Source organism: Podarcis melisellensis, assembly GCF_964234715.1.
Source record: "Podarcis melisellensis genome assembly, chromosome: 7".
In the NCBI taxonomy this organism is placed as follows: Eukaryota; Metazoa; Chordata; class Lepidosauria; order Squamata; family Lacertidae; genus Podarcis; species Podarcis melisellensis.
Genome location: NC_138539.1, coordinates 45,697,568 through 45,720,789, shown reverse-complemented (window position 1 = coordinate 45,720,789; position 23,222 = coordinate 45,697,568). Strand labels below are relative to the sequence as shown.

The window sequence follows — 23,222 nt, the reverse complement described above, 5'->3', positions numbered from 1 at the left end:
ATATCACAAAGAATACAATATTAATTTTTGTTAAAGTTACTTGTTCTTCGTTTAATAGGAAATTGCCCGGATTTTGCCATGAAAACAAAATAGAGAAAAAGAGAAAACAAAATAGAGAAAAATCCCTCTTAGAACAACATGTTTATTAGACCAGCCTAATAAAGAGTTCTGGAGAAGTCAAAAGTTGCACAGTTAATTTGTGGCATTTTGATTGTCCTCATAAAAGATAACTTGGTCCCAAAATGAGTGAATTGATTCTAGTTATAAAATTATTCAAACTACAAATAAGAGGTTGATGCATTTTTTGTTTATTTGGGAAGTAAGAATATAAAGAATAAGTATTTTTTAATGAATGAAAAACATGAATATTCATACACTATTGAAGATGGCTTGTATGTGCACTTCAGGTTTGCTCTTTGCGATTTCACCCTCTACACAGTGAACCCTGTCAAGTAGAGAAGGACCACAGCCTATTCTTTCATTGCCATTACAATGTAAAGACTTGATACCATGCTTTGGATACGGGCCATTATGGTATACTGTAATGGCAGGTTCCTTAACCAGAGCACACATGCAAAACTGATCTAAATCATTAATAAGTGGAACTACATATTAAGGACTTTAGTATACTTTGAAAATACCTCTTCCAACGTCTACATTACTGGAAAGAATACAACTGAAATCTATGCATGTATTTCCTACCCCCTCTCTTGGAAACATAATCCAAATACTAAGGAGAAACATTTTCAGTATTCACCAGCTATATCTCTTTAGATTTGTTCTCAACAACTGAATGCAGAGAGAAATCATAAGAGTTACATTCATACTGATATTCAACACATTTATTAAACATTTTATAATCTGCAGGTTTTTTCTGTACACTTTTGGTGTACTTTGCTAAAGGAGAATATGCTGGATTCAAAGTGGGAATCACTGTTCACTTCTTCCTCTCTAGGGAGATTAAAAACAAAAACAAATAGTATTATTTAACAATGAATAAAGTTTCATAACAAACAAACCTAAAAAAAATATCATTAAATGTTTTAAATAATAATAATTATTTATTTATACCCTGCCTATCTGGCTGGGTTTCCCCAGCCACTCCAGGCAGCTCCCAATAGAATATTAAAAACACAATAAAACTTCAAACATTGAAAACTTCCCAAAATTGTAAGGATATAATGTATGCCACTGCACCAATGCATCTCTTCACTCCTCAGCAGCAGTGCAGGACTTTTACATTAGTTAGGCCTTTGGACTTAGAAAATCTAATAACCTTTGGTTTTGTCACCATCTTCCTGAGGTTCAGGCTTGAGAATGAGCTATTTATTTTTATTTATTGTGCTATACCATCCTGTAAGGGAGTCTACTCACACAGGCAAGATCCACTAGTCCCATGCGGCTAAACTCATTTTGTCTGCCTTCTCCCTCTCCCTCTCCCTCTCTCTCTCTCTCTCTCTCTCTCTCTCTCTCTCTCTCTCTCACACACACACACACACACACACAACCACACAAATAGAGAATCCATTGTGTGAGTGTATATCCACCGGTAACTAAAAAAGCAGTGGGTGGAACATAAAGAGGGGCTGTATTTCAATAAACTCTGGCGTAGAAGCCATTCAGATGAGCAAACCACCAGTGTGTTCCCTAATGCTGGACTTGCTTAGTCATCTCATCCTGTCAAGTGTTAAGGAAACAAGTGCACCTGTGGTAAATGATTTCTTTCAACCACCCATTCTCAGTAACGAAAGCCTGTCTGTAAAACAAAATTTACAAATTACAATTTAACCGTTGTTGGTTTTTTTAATGTAAAGACAATCAACTTGCCTTGCCTAGAAATTCTTTTTGTAAAGCTGTAAAGCCTTCCCTGCTACATATTCAATGAATTCTGAACTCTCAGTGTCCAGATCTTGGGGAACCTTGACAGTAAAAGTAGGTGAAGTCAAAATATTCACATCTACGACAGTTTCATTTGGACTGGCAGCTTCACCTCCTTTGACACTTGATGACACCTGAAGGAGAACCAAGTGACATATGTGAGAATATGGCACCTCAAGACACACCATCATTTTTTTAAACTTCTCAGTTTTAAGGGGAAGAATAATAAAGTAGGTTATTAATCAAATACAATCTAAAATTGTATTGTTTGATTTGGTCTTGTTTATTATTATTATTATTATCATCATCATCATCATCATCATCATCATTATTTTGATGATGGGAAATACATTTCCAACTGTTTGATGGTTGCTATTAGGGATGCAGAGGCCCAGAAAAAAAGGTAGTAATTTGGGGCATAGTTTCAATGATATTTGATAATATATCGTCCACATTTCACTTATTTCTTTTCTTTATTTCATTTGCCATATTCATGGAACTACCCATCAACATACGTTGGGGGGGGGGCTTGCAAAAATAAAAGAGTAAAATAAAGAATACAATGCAATGCATTATACGTTGTTATTAAGCAGTATATAAATACCCTTATTACTGTAATTAAATTGCATCAATATAAACAGTAGAATGCAGCATTAAACAATTTTTAGCAGCAGAAATTTGTCTGTTCCAAGAGCCCAATTATGGTCCAGATTCTCCAAATTGGCCAGGAGTCCTGGACAGAGAAATATGAATTTCCAGAGACTACAGCAGTTGCACCTCCTGAACCCTCCAGCATATGTTGGTTCTGCACTGAGCTCCCAGATGGGCACAACCAGAAGCAATACCTCCTAGACCCCTGGTCTTGGTGATGCCAATTCCTCATCCATGGATTACAAAACAAACTTCCCAACAACTGGGTTTTTTCCCCTTCTTAAATCACCATGGGGGTACTATGTAAATTATATGCAATATAGCATAATTTATCTTTCCTTTATAATTTTCAGTGCAAGCGAGAGCTTGGGTTTTATTTTATTTTTGAAACACCTTTTGGAAAATTACTGGAGGCACTGCATGACTTGTACCCTATGTGCCTGAAGGATTATAACATTCCCTTTGCCCTGAGCTATGTTTTTGTTATATTGATCTAAAGAAGATGCCTGTCAGACGCTAGCAAAACTCTCTTCTTGAAAAGTAATTTACAGAAATTCAAACCAGTTTGTGCCATTTCATTGCTGTCAGATGGTGATAAAGGTCAGTTAACCATCATCACACTAAAAGGATTTAGAGTAGGCTAGTGTCTAAGCTCTGGAGTTTCAGATCATCAAGGGATTATCAAGTATACTTAAAATCTACCTCCACAAGAGCTTAGTATTTTAAAGAATAAAAATAACACACACACATTTTCCCTAGGCAGTACTGAAGCAATAAATATCAGTGAAACAGAACAGAGAGATCATTGTGCAGTGGCATTTTAATGGGTGGCATTTACCTTTACTATATTGAAAATCTTTTCTGGTCCAATAGTCATGTTGGAAAGTTCGGACACCCAGCCAAATCTTTCTTTCATTTTATTCAACAGGTAGGCTGTGTCTTCTGTGTGACGTTTGACCATCTGGAGAATCTGTTGGTATTGCTCACCAGAGATGTTCACCAGCTTAGAGGCATCATCATACTTTGTATGTAGTTCAGGAACATCGGGGCAAACTATAGGAATCAAACAAAATGTAGAAAACTTCCTTAAGAAATTTAAGAAACATTCTTAAAAATTCATATATTTTTAAAAAGTGTAATTGCTTATCAATCTATAGAAGTACCTATTCTCAGAATTGTTATAAAAAGTCTTAAGTGGCAGAACAGTGTCTATGCAGCTGGATTCTGTTGTGGGCTTATCAGTATGTAGTTTTGGACATGTATATAGTTGTTATTAACCCTGGTTTTACTATAGCAAGTAAAAACACTAACTACAATATATTTTGTCCTTAGGAATGTTTTACTGAATCATTTGACTCAGTTTTTGTGGCTTCTCAAAACCATTTCATAGTTATGACTATTTAGCAAAACAGAAATTGACAGTAGTATCGTTGGTGATGAACAGGGCCGTTATTTACCTCGCATAAAATGATCCTGACATTTTTGGCATCTCTCATGAAATTGAGGGCATCCCGATGAATTCTGACGCAGCTTATTGCAAGGAGTTCTTTCATGGTCTGCCATGTTCTTAGAGAACATTCCACTTCCATCAGAATCTAGAGTAAACATGCATACGATGTTAACAAAACACATGGTACACCACCTTAATGATAACATAGATCTAATTAAGTAAAATATGATCTTGAGTGGTTTAAACATCAAAGTAGACATGAAACAACCAGCTTAAAAGCAGCAGACCTATTTACGAGGCTGAGAGTGGCAGTCTGATGATGTTTGCATAGGGAACTGTCAGTAACCTAAAATGAGGTGGATGGGAAATCAAGTTTGTTCATCCCCTGACCGGAATAGAAATCAATCCAGTGAATACAATTGCTGCTTTTTGGATAGCCAGTGTGGTGTAGTGGTTAGAGCAGGGGTCAGCAACCTTTTTCAGCTGTGGGCCGGTCCACTGTCCCTCAGACCTTGTGGGGGGCTGGACTATATTTTGAAAAAAAAAGTATGAACAAATACCTATGCCCCACAAATAACCCAGAGGTGCATTTTAAATAAAAGCACATATTCTACTCATGTAAAAACACACTGATTCCCAGTCCGCGGGCCGGATTAAGAAGGCGATTGGGCCAGATCCGGCCCCCAGGCCTTAGTTTGCCTACCTAAGGGTTAGAGTGTTGGACTAAGACCTGGGAGACCAGGATCCAAACCCCACTTGGCCATGACTATCACTGTATGATCTTGGGCCTGTCACTAACTTGAAGCCTAATCTACCTCATACAGCAGCTGTTGGGATTAAATAATGAGGGAGAGAATGATGTACACCACCTTGAAACCCTTGGCAAAAAAGGTGGGATGTAAATGCAATAAATAACAACAACAACAACAACAACATTATAAAACATATTACAATAGCATTGCAGTGATTTACACCAGCCTGAATAGATATGCTCCTAAAAATGCGAAAAACTACAGTAAAGGTTTGATGCTACTGATATTAAAATGCGAGTTTTACAACTTGCCTTTAAGTTGTTCTGCCATGTCTCTTGCAGTCTCTCGGTATTCTTCAAATACCTCAGTAATCACTTCACCAACGCCTTCCAGGACAGTTTTGCTGAAGTCAAAAACTAGTTGGAGGAAGCCTGGCGCCTCCCAGTCTTTAGGGGGAATGGGGTTTCTTACAGTTACCTCAGAAAAAGCTGGCAAAAAGTAGGGCTCCGTCAAGTCTGGATCAGACATGAAATACATTTGGAAAGACTGATCAAATTCTTTTTGCATCCGTTTGAAAAAAACAAAGCTTTTTTCAAAGATTGTGCCCACGTCAGATAACAGCTGGTTGAACAAGTGTTCCATTTGTGCCAGCTGGGCATCCTCTTCTTCAGGTTTCTTCTTAAACTGGAGATCTTGCTCTTGAAGCTCATAAACAGGGAGTGATAATGGAGTCAATTTCTTGAAAAAATCTTCAACCTGTGTGTGGAGAGAAAATTGTTCCTGTCAGCAAATTGTCCAATTTTCATCCTTTGGTAATTGGTGCAAAGGAATGTTTCGAAAGCACATGCATGGAAACACCCCAAACTTTTTGAAATGCAAATTTTCCATATTAACTGAATTATGCTGAGACTCCATACTCTAATATGTCATGGCAGCTGTATTCATTTAACCTTAAAATGAAATGCACAAAAGCAAGTATTATCTTTCAAATTAACCAAGGACCAGAAAATCAAGCATCTTACTTGGACAATGAGTATCATTACTGAAAATTCTGATCCAGTTTAGGGTAAGTGGCAATTCCTTGGGATATACAGTGCTATCCTATGTTTATTTGGAAGCAAGTCCCACTGTGCCCAACTAATTTTACTCTTCTTGTGTTTATAATTACAGCCTAAAGGAGCTGTTTCGGCACTGTCAAACCCTCCGGTCAACACTTTGCAACCAGGTAACTCAAATTCTACACCAAGAAAAGCTGTGTGGCTCCTATAATTTATGAACCCAGGCAAAATTTGTGTGCATCTTGCTTATATTTTAATCTGCTTCTGCTCATAAAAACAAAGAGCAAAGGGTTATGTGATGCACTAAAGCTCCACCTCTGACTTTTGAAGATGCGGAATAAAATAAAAATAAAGCTGGAGAAAGTTGCGATTTCAACTCTACTCCTTTTTTCTCTGTGGGTTCTCAAGATGATGGCATGCACACAGCCCTGGCTTTTAGCAGAATACATACTATATACAGTTATGCTGCTTCCCCTCACATGCCTCTTACCTTACTTGTAAATGTGGAGAAGCCATGGCGGCAGGTGGTATAAAATCTCATGCAGTTACTTTCTAGACAAGATTGGCACTCGTCCCATAAATTCGTCAGAGACCCCTGGCATATTTGCTCTTCGTCTTCCAGTCTTTCTTTGACCTCATTCATAAGTCTTAGAGCTTCCTAATTAAAGAATTGGTTATAACTTATGGATCACAAAGTTACTTAATTCAGAATACATGTCAGCGTTTTGAAAATCGGCCTTAGTTATACATTACTTCTACAGAATTGCTGTGTCCCATCCTGAAACACTAATCCACTTTAGGGCACAATAAATGTTTGTGCTTAATAATCCTCAAGTTAAGATTTCTGCATTTCCGTGTTCAAGGATAGTGCCAGTCATATTTTTCCCCTGCTTCAGTCAACAACTAGATCATGGCGAAGGGCCATAGCCCAGTGGTAGAACATCTGCCTTGCATGCAGAAGGTCTCAGGTTCAATGCCTGGCAGGGTGGGAGAGCCTCCTTCCTGAAACCCTGGAGAGCCTTTGCCAGTCAGCGTCCAAAATATTGAGAAAGATGAACTATTGGTTTGACTCTGGATAAGGCAGCTTCCTTTGTGCCTTCCTAACAGGCATATACTGTATTTTTCCGTCTATAAGACGCCCCCATGTATAAGACGCCCCCTGTTTTGGGGGACTCAGATTTAAGAAAATGGGGGAAGACACTATCCGTGTATAAGACGCGCCCTAATTTTTTACATTATTTTTGAGGGGGGAAACCTAGTCTTATACACAGAGAAATACGGTAGGTGGGATCTTGCAACACAATGACCTGTGGGGAGGCACTGCAAAAGCAAGGCTATTTCCCCTCCTTTTACCCCCTCTCCATTAACCCCACCACCACCACCATGCCATATGAGCACGTGAAACTGCCAGATGAGGCAGCTCACTGGTACATTTAGCTCAGAGTTATCTGCAACCCTGATTGGCAACAGGTCTTCAGGCAGGAATCTTTCCCAGCTCTACTTGGAGATGCTGGGGAATGAACATGGAACATGAAAAGCACATGTTCTAACACTGGTTGACAGCTCTTCTCAATAGAGCTGGCACCAGGGGCAAATCACAACCTCAGCTGCTCCTTTGCGCAGTGAGACTATAGGAACGGCTGTCCAGCCCCTCCTGGATTTGATAGCAGAAGGGTATAGCTGACGGTAGAGACTTGTCTGTGTCTCAGAAGATGAACATGGTAAGGTACATTAACTCCCTGAGTCCAAGGCATTTGTTGTTACTGTTGTTAGTCTTCCTGAAGACTCTGAAATCCCCTTCCCTCCATTTCCATGGTCCTGCTAGGGGTGCCCTTAGCATGGTTGTGTTCCAATTCTAGAGAGTGATTACTTCTTAACCACAGCCGTACAAACAGTTAGTCAGGTAAGCAAACCTCAGCTCCATACCATATGGCAGTCATCTGTTGTTTTTATTCCAAAATAGATACTAGGGACTCCTGGCAATTTATTATCGTTTGGAAAGGATTTCCTAGAAAACATGCGTGCTTCCTTTTAAAGGGATTAATGCACAAGGAATTTTGAACAATATTGTTTTTAATAACAAAGTGCTGCATTTATTCAACATTCCTAACCACCCTAATAAACAAGCACTGACTTACAATGGTTTGGGCACATGAAAAACATTTCTCTCTCTCACGTGCAGCAAAATATGTAGTTATCATGTAGCTAAAATGTTTATTTCTTTGAGCAACTTATTCTATGTGGTGGTTGTCCAAGGTAACGTTCTGAAAATTAGAGTGCTGCATTCCTTTAAAGGCCCATGTTTTGTGACTCAGAGTGCTTATTCTCCAAGCTTCAATTATCTGATTTAGAAAGATTGCCATTTTATTTAAGTAACAAAACAGCATTCAAAAAAGGGTCATACCCTTTGTCCCAGCATTGAAAACAGTTATGTCATACATTTGAGTCACTCCAGGTCTAAAACTGTGATGACTAAATTCACCTCTTTTTCTTCACTGCTCTTCTTTAAAGTTTTCATCAGATCAGTGTGCTTGACTTCATTTCTTTCCATCATAATTTTCATCTGTTTAATGCCAATCAGTGCATTCTTTACCTCTTCATCTACATATTTCTCTCCAACTTCAGATAAAACTGAGGGGAAACGCCATATTATTATTAGTAATAATTTTAATGAACAATCCCTTAAATTGTGGCCTAGGTGCTGAATTACAATTAACATATGCTACTTAGAAAAATAATAATAACACTGGGTCTTTCTGCTTCTGTCCTCAATGTATATACAAACAGATAATCTGGACTAGAATCTCCTGTTAATCATATGCAGTTTATGCTTTTCAGCAATCATATGTTTCAACTTACTGAACCTTAATTTTCAAATAAAGTTACAGAATGCTCATCATATAAACTATATTTCATACAAGTGTCAACACATTTTGTCAAAATAATGTAGGCATCTTGGCATTATTCCCAACGGCAAAAAGCCAACGGATTTCATGAGCAATTCAGCCAGGCCATCTTGTTACTGTATAGAATTACTGTACTGTTAGTTACTGAACAGACTATGTTAATATCACTGCAGATTCTCTTGTTGATTTTTTTAAATGACTTGGTCCTTTTCAAATCAGGCTTTGCAATAAAAATAACCCCAGAAACCATCAGATTGATAACGGAGGTAACTAATTCCATACAGAGGGCTTACGACCAACCAAGAGTTTTGCTGATTTCCCATTAATTTAGGCTCTAGGCAATTCACACTGACAGGAAAGCCAAGTCCTATTGAACTCAGTGGAGTTTACCTCTGAGTCTATATGCACAGAATAGTATTATTGCCCTATTTATTTGATCTAGAAGTGATACTAATCATCTTATAATCCATATACAGAAGACTATATCTTGGTGGTCCATGTCAATTAGTGTAGAATGGTTAACATGTTGTGGTGTTATATTTGCAATTACCAGCATGGACTAGAATGCTCACATTTATTACAACAGGACAGTAAAATGGGGTTAAGCGATAGCTAATCTGTTTACAGTGATCTTGAGAATGTCTCCCTAGCAAAGAGGTAGGAAGTTCCCAGGTTCAAATGAGGCTTCTTTATTCACTTGCCTATCCAGAAATATAGTGGCCAGCACAGAAGTTTAACATGTACATACCTTTCAGGTTTTCCACAAAATTTATGTCTCCCTCCACAGTAGGTGCACACTGATGTCCCCTCAGACATAATAAGTACGTTATTAAGAACAGTGCAGGCTTCATGTTTTCTGCATTAGGAATGAGTACAATACAATAGGTTAATGAGTTGGTTTTCAGATACATCTCAGACAGCTAGGAAGATTACCCCTTTTTTTTGCTGTATAAGACTCACTTTTTCCCTCCTAAAAAGTAAGGGGAAATGTGTGTGCGTCTTAGGGAGCGAATGCAGGCTGCGCAGCTATCCCAGAAGCCAGAACAGCAAGAGGGATTGCTGCTTTCACTGCACAGCGAACCCTCTTGCTGTTCTGGCTTCTGAGATTCAGAATATTTTTTTTCTTGTTTTCCTACTCCAAAACCTAGGTGCGTCTTGTAGTCTGGTGCATCTTATAGAGCTAAAAATACGGTAATTTAGAAATATTGTGCATTACTGTGATGATAATATATATTTCCCCCCAGCAGTTTGTAAAAAAAAAATCTTCAAAGAATGGCCCAGTTTTAAGACTGCTTCTGCCTGTAGTAAAATGCTTTAGTATGTAACAATATCTTATAACAGTGGAAACACACAGTGCAACAACATTGTGGCAATGTTTCAAATGATGCTAAACCTGACATTTTGTATCAAAGTGTCTCCTCTTCTCCCCCCTCCCAATAATATATAAACTTTTAATGAAAACCTTTTCCATTCTTTCGCTGCTTCAGGAAGTGTAAAAATTAAAACCAAAAGGGTTCCCATTTTGTTAAGCAGAGATGATTTTGCAAATAATATACATGTTAAAATGGGATTCATTAACTCTCCTGAAAATAACTAGCTTTTCCACGGTCTAAAGCTGGTTTCGGTGTTATTTAAAATAATGCAGAACATGTAATTTGTGTGGGGTATCAGTATCAATAAAAATGTATCCAGTATAATCAACTTCCTATTGAAGTTAATGACTAAAACACATATATTTTTTCTCCCACCTTCTCCACTATATGTTCTGGAATCTAATAAAACACCTTTCAGTCCCATTCATTCCAGGTCAGGAAATTTATGCACATGCTTAATTTTCCCACTGATATCAAGGGTGAATTTAAACTGCTTGACGTTGGCTGGATCATGCCTGCCCAAGTCATAATGTTCCGTTTTACATTTTGTAGAACATTTCACTTTTTGCAATATATTATTAATATATACCACACAATCCTTGTTTTATTAAGGAAAAAAAATAAAGTTTTGTATTATTTTCTTCTCCTTTTCTTTTCAAGTAATTGTACCTAGGTTTTTATTTATTTATTTTTAGAAGGTGTAGTGATATCAAACAAATAGTAATAAAATCAGTTACAATTCAGACCTACAAATGTAGGTCATGGATTTTATATTTGTAGGCCCAGCAATAGCAGGTGGCTAGCACATTTTATGGGGGAAAAAGATACTGTTTAGTAATAGAACCAAGAAGATGTGATATTTACCACAAATTCTGATGCGTCTTCTTGCAAACCCCTTTCAAGCTTCAGGGAAGACGAAGGCAGGATGCTGTTCTAATTTCCATGAGTGTCACAGATTTTGCCATGTACTACTTATCTAATGACAAGGTACTTAATCCTATTAATGGGACATGTTGTGATTAGACTCCAGGATTTTCCTCTCCAGCCTGCCTGTGCTTACATCCAAAAATAAACACTAGAGGGAGCATAAGACACAACTGTGGGAAAGTGGATTTACTGTTTTCTTGGGTAGAGCAAGCTAGATGTAATTGTCAATGGCTTCCTGCCTCTTAAAGCCAGAGATAAAAGCCAAAATATTGCAACAGCCCTTCTTTTTAGGCCTTTTGAAATGTATAATTCATCTATTTTTAACCTGGCCTGTTTCTTATAGCTCTGGAACAATTTAATGGTGTGCTTTATATGTTGTTCTGTTTTTGGACAGCCCGACAGTACAAGATTTTTGCCAGGGGTCTAACAATTTATTTTAGATAAACTCAAGGTCTTGGGGGCATACCCAAGGGAATGTCTGCCTTTTGCCTTTGACCAAGTCTTTGAATTTAGACCTTTATTACAAAATTATCCCAAATATGTTTTATCAGCCTGTTCATTTCCATGGGAGCTTACTTGCTTGTTTATTTTATCTTTATTAAAAATATTTATTTTTAATTTAAAATAAATCAAAAACACATTTGCTTAGGCTACATTCACCTCATACATTTTAAGTACATAACTTCCCCCAAACAGTACCCCTCACGGAGCTACAATCCCCAGCATCCTTAACAAACTACAGTTCCCAGGATTCTTTGGAGGAAGCCATGTTCTTAAAATGTACAGGGTGGATGCAACTTATGAGTGATGATAAGGGCCAGCTTCAAGCAATACAAAAAAATCAAGGCAAGCCAGCAATGTAGGTGGGCAGGCATCAATAACAGTCTCAAGGACCTGTCTACCCACTGAGCAAGCCAGATTAATGACTCAAACCAGGTCTTGATTGGAGTACAATATAGAAAACATGGGGATGCAGCAGTTTGTCAGTGACGACATCTGAATTCCTCATAATAACTGAGTGAAAGAGAGCCAAACGACATGTGATGTTGATCAAGTGTTTTGCCCTTAACTTGGTTTCCCCCCAAGAAATGGGGGAGGGGAGATTCTGGCCAGTGTTTTAGAGTGGGGTATTGGGGAGCTTTAAATCTTTAAAAGGTAAAGGACTCCTGACAGTTAAGTCCAGTTGCGAACGACTCTGGGGTTGCGGCGCTCATCTCGCTTTACAGGCCGAGGGAGCCAGCGTTTGTCCACAGACAGCTTCCGGGTCATGTGGCCAGCATGACTAAGCCACTTCTGGCGAACCAGAGCAGTGCACGGAAATGCTGTTTACCTTCCCACCAGAGCGTTACCTATTTATCTACTTGCACTTTGATGTGCTTTCAAACTGGGACTGATGGGAGCTCATCCCATCGCGGAGATTCAAACCGCTGACCTCCTGAACCGCAAGCCCAAGAGGCTCAGTGGTTTAGACCACAGCGCCACCTGTATCTTTAAATCTTAGATCTATGCAATTTGCACTGCAAAAAAAAAAGCTCCCACAGAAGCAAATGGGAACTTTTCCTCATGCAAATTGCAGGAAAGTGAGGGCCTCATACAAATCAGCGGCAGTAGGGGGCAAAGGCTGGAGTCCTCCTACTCACCTATTTTAGAGTCCCGATCCAGATCCTACTCACACACTATTTCTGAAAGAGATATTGTGCCCTTAGCATTACATGAAGTTTGGCTGCCATTCCAGGGGAAATGAGTAGTGTAGAAGCAACCCAGCTACATCCAGGAAGCAGGAATAATCTTGCATCATAAACTAGCAGTGTTATGACAGTGAGCGAGCACAGAATAAGGAAAGCATCTGTTATAAAATATTTGCTATGATAAAATGTGAATTACTGAGAATAAATGATCTGTTAGAAAATGCGTGGATTCCAAATATTAAGGGGGAAAGAAATGCATTATTTTACTCTAAGCCACCCAGGTTGTGACACAGCATTCCAGCCCCAAGTAATATGACATGGAATGCACAAAGGTCTGCAAATTCCTTTGGCTTTCGTTGTGGATGTTAACATAGTAAAAAGTGTGTGTGTGGTGTGCGTGGGGGGGGGGCGAGAGGCGAGCCACTTACTCATGAAGTGTGTGAAAAACTAGATGCGTCTTGTGGTCTGGTGCGTCTTATAGAGCGAAAAATATGGTAAATTAACATGAAGAAAATTCTTTTGTGTGTGTGTGTGATCCTCTGATCCAGTGATAATGTTCTACATGCAGAAGTAGGTTCCCCAAAACAGATGTGCTCTACAGACCATACAAAAGGCTACTGCAGGAAGCAAGCAAGCAAGCAAGCAAGCAAACAACTACCTCCAATACCCTACCTCCACACACATGCAGCCAAACAAATTCTGGGCAGTATTATTGCTGCAAGGATTCCTGCTTGTGCAACTGGATTTCCCCTCCATCTCCTGCCCCTGTGTGTGCCTTGTACGCTCTCCAAATCTCCTTAAGAGGGTTGGGACAAATTTGATTGGGGGTACAGAGGAGAAGGAAGGGAGAATATTAATTGTACAAGCAGAAATCTTTACACCGAGAGAACATTCATTTAGCAGTACATTGGCTTTCACCCTGTGAGTGCTATAAATTCCAAGAACTTTATCTATTTCAAATAGTACCTGTGCCACATAGCATTTCTCATGAGGCTGCGACAGAAGGTGCCCCACCTCACTGCAGCAATAAGTCTGCTCAGTCAGATACCACCCCAGATCCCTTGTCTTGGGCTAAGTTTGTAATATTGTCATGTTTCCAAAAGTCTAAAGGGGGGGGGGGTTCCCCTATGACTGATGCTTCAAAGTATCACTTCTTCAAAATATTTTGTATGACCACATTCTACTCATAGCTGCAGCTGAACAGAAGTGGCTTCAGGAAGCAGTTACAGTTCTGCCTGAAACTGATAGTTTTTTATTTATTCTTACCCCACTCCCTCAATCTACATTTACTGATTTCTGCCTGGAACAGAATTCTACTAAATGGGGAGGGAAGATATGATTTTTGCTGATTCCCTCTGCCCCGCTCCTAAATCTGTTCCATAAAGTTGGGGATCCTCTAGCGCAGCAATGGAGTTGGCCAGCAGGAGAAGGAGAAATCAGCAAAAATTGCCTCCTCCTGTTCAGAGGAGCCTCACCTGGATCTGATTTGGCTAATGGAAGGATCCCTTCTCAACATAGAACAGCAAATCTGGATCCAACCCTTTGTAAGTTATAATAATTATAAGCAGTATAAAGTTAATTCCAGTTTTAACTGTACAAAGTAAAAGTTGCTGCAATTTAGAATGATGACTTGAAGAAGAAAAGAAGAAGAAGAGTTTGGATTTGATATCCCGCCTTTCACTCCCTTTAAGGAGTCTCAAAGCAGCTAACATTCTGCTTTCCCTTCCTCCCCCACAACAAACACTCTGTGAGGTGAGTGGGGCTGAGAGACTTCAGAGAAGTGTGACTAGCCCAAGGTCACCCAGCAGCTGCATGTGGAGGAGCAGAGATGCGAACCCAGTTCCCCAGATTACGAGACTACCGCTCTTAACCACTACACCACACTGGAAAAGAGTGTCTTTTCTTTAAAATTATCTTATTAATGTGTGTTTTTACAGCTAGGGATTTGACTGCTTTGCTGCCCATTTATTGCTGGCATGTAATTTCATAATGTTTTGAAGTTCTTACATATAAACACTGGTTGTGGTGGGGAAAGATGGAACTCATCATTGAAGCATACATAGATGGAAGGAGAATTGCCGGGAGGATAGGTAAGGACTACTATTGTGGAGAATCAACAGAGAGAAAGTTAGAAAGATGAGCTCACATATATTCCGGGAAAGAAATATTCAGTGGAAGGCTAATGCATGCCACTGCTGTAAGTAGTAGCAGCCATAGTGAGTGGAGTCATATACCTGAAAGAGCAGAGAAGGAACCTGTGGCTTTCCACCTGGCGTAGGACTCCCAACGCCCCTAAACTATGTCTTAACTGAAGTGTACAGGTGCTACTGATAACCTTTTTTAAAAAAATATGCTGAGTTGGCATTGTACTGCAACTTTCCCACCTCTGTTGCTACCAGCAGCCACCATTTTTTGCTTACCAGTCATGCCTTGATTCTGCATTATCAATAATCTTCTGCGTTCAGCGTTTAGAAAATGGCTGCTGTATAAAGACAAGCATGGTGGTGCCAACCTCCAAGCTTAAAGCTTTTGAATTCTGAGGTTGCTGGCAATGACGCATAGCTTGGGGCAATGTTTAGAGGGAGCTAACCAACTATTAATCCTGTCATAATATTCCCATTACTAGGCTTGCCCAATGTCATGTTAAGATTCAAAACAGATTGTGTTTGAGGGATGTCTTGCCTGCCCCCATATGTTTCCTATAAAGGACAATTAGAAGGATATTAGGGGGAAAGGGGATGGCATGACTCTAAATCTCACTTTCACTGGCTAGGATTCATTTTCCCATTGTAATTTGCCACTTTGCTTTGAGTCACGCTGCCCTCAAAAGCAATGAAGCATGATCCAATATATATCGTTTTACATATCAACTTAAAGAGGAGTTATTATATCATTTCCATAGACCCTTTTAACGTATGAACTGATTTATAAGATGCCTCTCATATATCTGCACAAAGTTCCCATGAAGTAAGTCACTGTTGTCGCCATTGTTCAGGGACAGAGTTGTGCTCTTGTACTCTTATGAGCTGGTTTCCTAGAAATGTTTTGGGTGTGGTGGATCATGCCTTCTCCAGCTCTTATTAAGGCCATGGCATTCAACTCTAGGAAGTGTTGGCCCAAGCTGGAAACTCATTTGGACAGAGCTGGATACAAGAAGCTTGGTGCTCTAGCTCAGGAGTGGTGACCACCCAGCCCGAGGGTCTGATTCATCCCCTGTCCCTGGCAAGTGATTTTCTGTAGATCCAAAAACCTCCCAAACATTTTTCTAAAGTTTGCAAACTGCATTGTGGCTCTGCAATGGAATGGAGATCTTAAGTGCTGTGGTGTAAGAATCAGCATCGTTTTTCTTTCTTGGATTTACAGTGCAGAATGGGGTCTTTGCTGTCGTGACCATGGCAGCATGATTATATCAGTTCCACAACTGCTTCCACATTACTGAGTGCCATCTGAGCACTCAATAGTCTTTGTATGAACACATCTGCAGAGCTAAGAATTTTTCAAGAGAGACCTCCAGGGTGCCCTTCCTGGTCAAGGCAGAAGCCTTTGGTACTTCTCAGAGCACTGAGCACTTTCATTTCAGATCAGGGCCCCAATCAGTGGAGAATTGGGCAAATTGTCTCCTGTGATCACTGTGAATCGCAGATCTGCAGAGGAGCAGAGAGGGATGTGTTTCAGTGCCTCCTGAAAACCTTTCCTCACAGTACATGCAGAGTGTTTTGATGCACACCAGAACAGCTGGATCGCAGCCCATATCTGTGTAGGTTGCATTAACATTATTGTGTAACTTTTAACACAGTTTCACTGATGCATTCTGTGTTGTGGACTTGGTGAGATACTTGAGAATGGACAAACAGCGCCTGTCTGTTGGTATGCGTGTTTATGCCTGTGTGTGTGGCCCCATGTACTTCAGCACACAACCCCCGGGGGCTTTGCCACAAGGTGTTAGACTCCCCAAAAAGCTTAGCCACCCTTTGGGGGCAAGATCTTCCTATTGATCCTGGAGCTCCTCTCCATCTGTTGTCTCTCCTTCACAGACACCTGCTTCTCACACATTCCTGCAACAACTCTTTGCTTCCTGAGACTGCTGATCCTTAGGGACTGGCAGTCCACTCTTCACCTACCATCCTTCCCAGCTTGCCTTGCATGCCACTGACCCTCAGCTATCTATTCTGCCACCACATTTGCTACCATATGCACTGAGCTTTCCTTTTTATGGTGGAGCTTGACAGAAACATGTATAACCCAGAGCTGAGAGATGATTGAAAAGCTATTATGTGTAAGTCCATACATTTCATTGCCAGAATGTGGGCCCTGCACAAAGTTGCCCTAGACAGCAGGCAAGCCTAGTAGATAGATCTGCTTTGCTGGGATCTAAAACGGACTCTTGTGACTGGACAACAAATTCAATTAGTTCACAGACTTGAGATAGCTGTTTGCAATTAAAATTGGTTTAGAATTTTTAAAACTGTTAAACCACAAGATGACAGTGGGGGGAAGCTACAAATACAGACAAATGAGGAAATGTTTCTGAACAAAGTAGGGAATGGTTCTCTGTTGTCTTTTCAGTGCCTATTGGAAAGGGTATTTAAGTAGAGATATTTCTCAGTCTGCATCTGTATTGGAATTGCGTTTGGATGGTTTTAGATGTATTGTTATTAATTTGTTTGCTGATCTGGGTTCCTTTCAGAGGAAGGATGGCATATCAATGTCAAAAATAATAGGGAAACCTCAAAGTTGTCTCTGTTTCTGCTTCCACAACTGCATATCTGTTCTTTTCACACAGAGATTCCGTGTTCCTTCCCCTGGCTAAATGGAAGAAAGAATATAGATCTTCTCTACCCTTTATCACCTCTGCGTTCTTGTGCCATGTTAGTTCTCATGGCAACATATCACCTTGAATTTACCTAACAACAGGAGATGCTTAACCAAGTCAGGGTCTGGAGTTGTTGTTTAGTCGTTTAGTTGTGTCTGACTCTTCGTGACCCCATGGACCAGAGCACGCCAGGCACTCCTGTCTTCCACTGCCTCCCGCAGTTTGGTCAGACTCATGTTTGTAGCTTCAAGAACACTGTCCAACCATCTCGTCCTCTGTCGTCCCCTTCTCCTTGTGCCCTCCATCTTTCCCAACATCAGGGTCTTTTCCAGGGAGTCTTCTCTTCTCAGCTTCACGATCTGTCCTTCCAGTAAGCACTCAGGGCTAATTTCCTTAAGAATGGATGCGTCTGAAGTTATCACTTCTGCAAATAAAATAAACATTTGAGGCAAAAGGAGTAATAGTTATAATTTGACGTCATTATAAGAAAATGGAACTCCTAGAAAACCCACTGAATCAAACTGGACCCACCAACTACATTCATCAACAGGCAAATCCGACCATCTAAAGGAAAAATAGCCTGGAGACCAAGAAGTTGTACATCTAGCAAACTCAACATTTGCACACTTTCCCTTTCTTTCTCTCCTCATTCTCTTTTTATGTTTTCATAACCTGCCAATTGCCTTTTTTTGGCCATTTCTCTGCCCTCCCCATCTACTCAGTAGGTTATCTTATTAAAAAGCTCAAGAAGATTCCCAATTATCAGCAGACTACCCTCTAAACAACAACATTTATATGTAACATTAGCTGCCATGTATTAACTTGGATAATAAACAAGCAGCCCAATAACAAAACAACAGATGAGCGACAGCTATTACATCCAGATCAAATCCATGAGCGACAGAGTTGCCAAGCTCATATGTCACACATAAAACTATTTTTAAAGGCAAACAAGCAAAGTTAATGGGCACGCTCCTCAAAGCTCCCACAGCACTCAGTGTCAGTGTGTGAACCTGGGCTTATGATTTGTTTTCCCCAAGCAAACCACAAATGGTAAGCCCAGAACAAATTTTGATTACTATTATACTGATTTGTTTGGAAAGAAAGAAAATTGCACCCAGGTTCATTCAGATGACGCCAACAAGCTAGACTGGCTTGTTTCATCCAGAACATTGTGGCGGCAGCAAGAGGAACTTTTCAGGAGTGTGTTGTCCTCTAGCATGCTGCTTGCTCACATTAAACCATTGTATGACTGAAACTAAGGTTTAATGTGATATGTGCTGGGTCAGTGAAAAGTTAAAAAAAGAGAAGAATCCCACAGTGCAAATTTCAAAAATTACTAGGTGACTGCAGATCTCTGAGGGCTCAACCCCAGAACCATTTTTAAAATACCTGGGTTCATTTCTGGAATATCTTAAGTTATAAGATAGAGACATGCCTCCACATGTTTGCTGTTAGAAACTGACCACTGCATATCTGATATTTCAATTACAGTACCCAGGAGCATGCAAACCCCATTGATTTCAGTGTGGTTTATGAGATTTTGATGCAATATAAAGGATGTGTTTCATATCCTTTAGATAATCCACCACTGCTCTCTTTGCCTGTTAACATTTCACACATTTAAGGATACAGCAGTAATCTAAAGCAACTTGTGCTGTGGCATATCCACACTGATGAACTGCATATGATCTAGATTTTAAATGTTGACAATTTAGATTCCTTCTCTTCAACTGTTTAATGTATATGATTCCAACTGATGCATTTGCCTCCACAAAGAAACAAAATGATGAAACATTATACCCTTTCAGTTACAAATCTTAAGATGTCCATGAGTGTGCATACTATAGTTTATTCTTAAACTGATATTCTGTAACTAAAAAGAGAGCCAATGAAAGATGTCAAATGTTTTTATTATAGATATACAGTGGTACCTCGGGTTACATACGCTTCAGGTTACAGACTCCGCTAACCCAGAAATAGTACCTCAGGTTAAGAACTTTGCTTCAGGAGGAGAACAGAAATCATGTGGCGGCAGCAGGAGGCCCCATTAGCTAAAGTGGTGCTTCAGGTTAAGAACAGTTTCAGGTTAAGAACGGACCTCCAGAATGAATTAAGTTCTTAACCCGAGGTACCACTGTAAACTGTTTCATGAAGCTTTCACCTTATTAAACCTGATTGTGGATGCTGTTCTGCATTATAAAATCCCGTCTTGAATAAGAAAATGACAACGTGGTTTTAATTGTCTCATAAATTGCTACTGCCTTATTTATTTGTCCAAAAGCTAAGAAAGATGAGGTAGTGGAAAATGCAGAATTAATAATATCAGTCTAAAGCATCTATGAAGAAGGAGGCAATGGCAAACAAAACACCAAAACATAGTAAACAGATATATTTACTTGTACAATGGTTCAAATATCTTACAAACACCAACATTTTCATCTCTGTTTAATGTCTAAAATGACATTCAGAACTTAGAATTCCATGCAGATTTCTCAAGGTCAAAGACTATTGAAAGATATTTGCTTCATAGCATTCCAGCTGGTCGTTTCGTATATGCTCACTTCCTGTGCCTCTTTTATCTGCCTCTATTTATTTATGTCATTATCTGTCAACAAACAAATGTACAAATCAGTTCTATTTTGCTTCTAGTTCTACAGTATGACCATTGAGACTTTAATCAATTTCTCGGAAATTACGTATGATTTTTTAAGGAAGGCATACCAGATGTTATCAACTCCATGCATTGAAACCTTCAAGGTTTTGGTGTAACTAGACGTTTTCTTCCCCGTGCCTGTCAAAAAGAGTTTTAAACAACATTTTTCAATACTGAGCTTTATGCCTGTTTTCAGAAGGCAGCAGAGTTGAAAGATGGTATCAAAGCAAGTAGGTTAAGCTTGACTAATCAGTCTTACCTAGTTCTATTAATAGTGATGGCAGAAACATTATTCCATTATTCTGTAGACTCTAGAGGAAAACTTTTAAGGCAAAGTGTAAGCTCTTCCAATATTGAAAAAGTGTAACATGCTAATCCTGAACATTCATACTGTGGCTTCATGTATACAGATTCAATAAAATGCAAATGCACATAAGTGTGCTTAAAATAGGACTTCCATCAGGCAAGCATTCCTCAGGTGCTACTAAAAGTAAATTGATTTACTTGAATATGTTCCTTTTTCTTTTGTTATTTTAACCATTAAGGTCAGTGAAGTCACCCATTGGAAAGCATATCTTTAAAATGCTAGCATTGTCTATTAGAGTAAATGATGCCATCTCCTTGAATATACATGAAATCAAGCTTGTAAATAGCTAGTGGCTTGGTCATCTGTGACAAATAAGAATTGCTTCTAACTAGACATATCGTGGGACGTGGGTGGCACTGTGGGTTAAACCACAGAGCCTAGGACTTGCCGATCAGAAGGTCGGCGGTTCAAATCCCCGTGACGGGGTGATCTTCCATTGCTCGGTCCCTGCTCCTGCCAACCTAGCAGTTCAAAAGCAAGTCAAAGTGCAAGTAGATAAATAGGTACTGCTCCGGCGGGAAGGTAAATGGTGTTTCCGTGCGCTGCTCTGGTTCGCCAGAAGCAGCTTAGCCATGCTGGCCACATGACCCGGAAGCTGTATGCTGGCTCCCTCGGCCAGTAAAGGGAGATGAGCGCCGCAACCCCAGAGTCGGTAACGACTGGACCTAATGGTCAGGGGTCCCTTTACCTTTAGACATATCTGGAGATGAGTTGGTTCATTATTTGCTTTAAAGCTTTCAGTCTTAAACGACTAACGGCACAATTCTATGTCTGTCTACTTAGAAGTAAGCCCCATTGGCTTCAATGAGACTTATACCCTGCTGCTTGTATAGAGGACTGCAACCTAATATAGCATTAGGTGTGTAGGCAAGCAGTCTAGTAACTTTTGTGTGCTGTTTACAAGGCAGTTCTATTTCCCAGACTTAAACTGATGAAACTATGGAGGAAAGTTTGGTTCAAGTACAGATTTGTATTCAGTGACATCAGAACTGCGTTAAAACAGAAGGTACCCTGGAACATTCACATTTTATGAAATCTTGTTCATTCATACAAGGTATCTTCACAAATTATATGATGTATTCATATCATATATTCTAAACATTGCAACAAGAAACAAAACACAAGAGTATGTGTGCACACATCCCAGTGGTGTCTCTTTGTGCATATCTCACTTTACTGAGTACCTGCCATTTACCTGCTTGTCGCTGCAGTCTCACCTGTCACTGATCTGGGCGATCATTTCGAGGAGGGCAGGATTGTTCAGTTTCAGACTTCACCCCCAAAGCTCAGCCCTAACTACAGCACTGCCCTCATTCCACTGACAATAATTGCCACTGCTCTAGTCGTGTATTAAAAACAGCTGCTTCTAGATGGAATTACTTGGGGAAATTAGCTGCCAGGCTTTAGTTTCGATATTCAATATATTGTTTTCTGGCAACCAATTATTTTCTCTGGTTATTTTTTAAAAGTTAGTGAGATGTGCTGATGAATTTTATGGAAAAATAAGTGATCTTCATCTAGGGAACCAATGGTATTTTTATTTTTCTAAGCCTGAATATGGGGACCATCAAGACAATGATGCTGACATTTAAAACATAGACAAATGTAAAACAAACCTCTAGATACATTAGCTGGTTCTGTAATGTTTCACAGTCCTGAGGATTTTGAGGAAACCACATTCCATGGAGCTGATCTGCTTCTCAGCTATGCCAGTTTTGCTGACTAGTCTTTTTAAGAGCCAGCATTGTTGTCTAATTGCAAATAAATAATCACAAAACCAATCCAAGCTTGCTGTGCTGTAACAGCGTTATTATTTGTTACTTTGGGGAAAGAGATTTCCCTAAAAAGTTATTGAAAAATTCCATTGTGTTTGTGAACCATAGCAACTGTGATGAGTTAAAAACAAAACAAGCCCCCACCCTGTTTGGTAGATGTTACAAAAGTACAACCAAACACTTTCTGTGCATTCTTATTTCGAGGGGAAACGCAGGAGTCATATGTGATCTGTAGAATACAGATGACTGAAAGCACTCACATTTCCCATCTGTGAGTCTGTCTGCTGTTTCCTTCTGAGCCACTTTACTGGCACAGCCAAGAAAGTTGATGTCAGAAAGCATGTTGGGAAACTGTCACGTTTCTCCTGGGGCAGCAGCAGTGGCTGGAAGAGTGGCAGAGGCAGAATGATGCTCCTCACCTGGCTTCCCAATTCCCAGTAAAGTTGTACCTTGGTTCTCAAATAGAATGTGTTCCGGGAGTCTGTTCGACTCCTGAAACTGTTTGAAAACCAAGGCACGGCTTCCATGGAAACCATGGAAGCTGGGCCGGATGTTCGGCTTCCGAAAAACGTTCAAAAAGCAGAACACTCACTTCTGGGTTTCGATCATTCAGGAGCTGATTTGTTTGGGAGCCAAGGCGTTTGAGATCCAAGGTATGACTGTATTGCTGCAGTTAACCAACAGGTAGGGGCGAAGCATGGGGAACTCAGGGTGCAAGACAAAATCGCAAAATCGCAAAAACAAAACCCCAAAGTATATACATTAGGAGGCATGGGTATTGAGATGCTGAGGATTTTTGTGAGGATCTTTCCACACAATAAATTACAAATTGATGGGGAAAAGTAGTGGACAGAACATGAAATTGAAAAACTGAGGGAAACAAAAGCCAATATATTTGTCCATCCCCAAACCATATGTAATCTATTTT

General features: G+C 39.8%; 1 protein-coding gene across 1 annotated transcript; it reads right to left on the bottom strand.

Annotated features, from left to right (window-relative positions):
• Positions 1-320: 320 nt before the first annotated feature.
• Positions 321-21,794, bottom strand: CLUL1 (clusterin like 1). Its single transcript, XM_081918114.1, has 10 exons — positions 21,737-21,794; positions 20,221-20,290; positions 9,444-9,551; positions 8,272-8,420; positions 6,280-6,447; positions 5,043-5,487; positions 3,987-4,124; positions 3,368-3,582; positions 1,824-2,012; positions 321-947 (listed from the first exon to the last, which is right to left on the bottom strand). The coding sequence occupies exons 2-9, from the start codon at positions 20,237-20,239 to the stop codon at positions 1,833-1,835; spliced, it is 1,422 nt and encodes a 473-aa protein (XP_081774240.1). The 5' UTR covers positions 20,240-20,290; positions 21,737-21,794; the 3' UTR covers positions 321-947; positions 1,824-1,832.
• Positions 21,795-23,222: the final 1,428 nt, after the last annotated feature.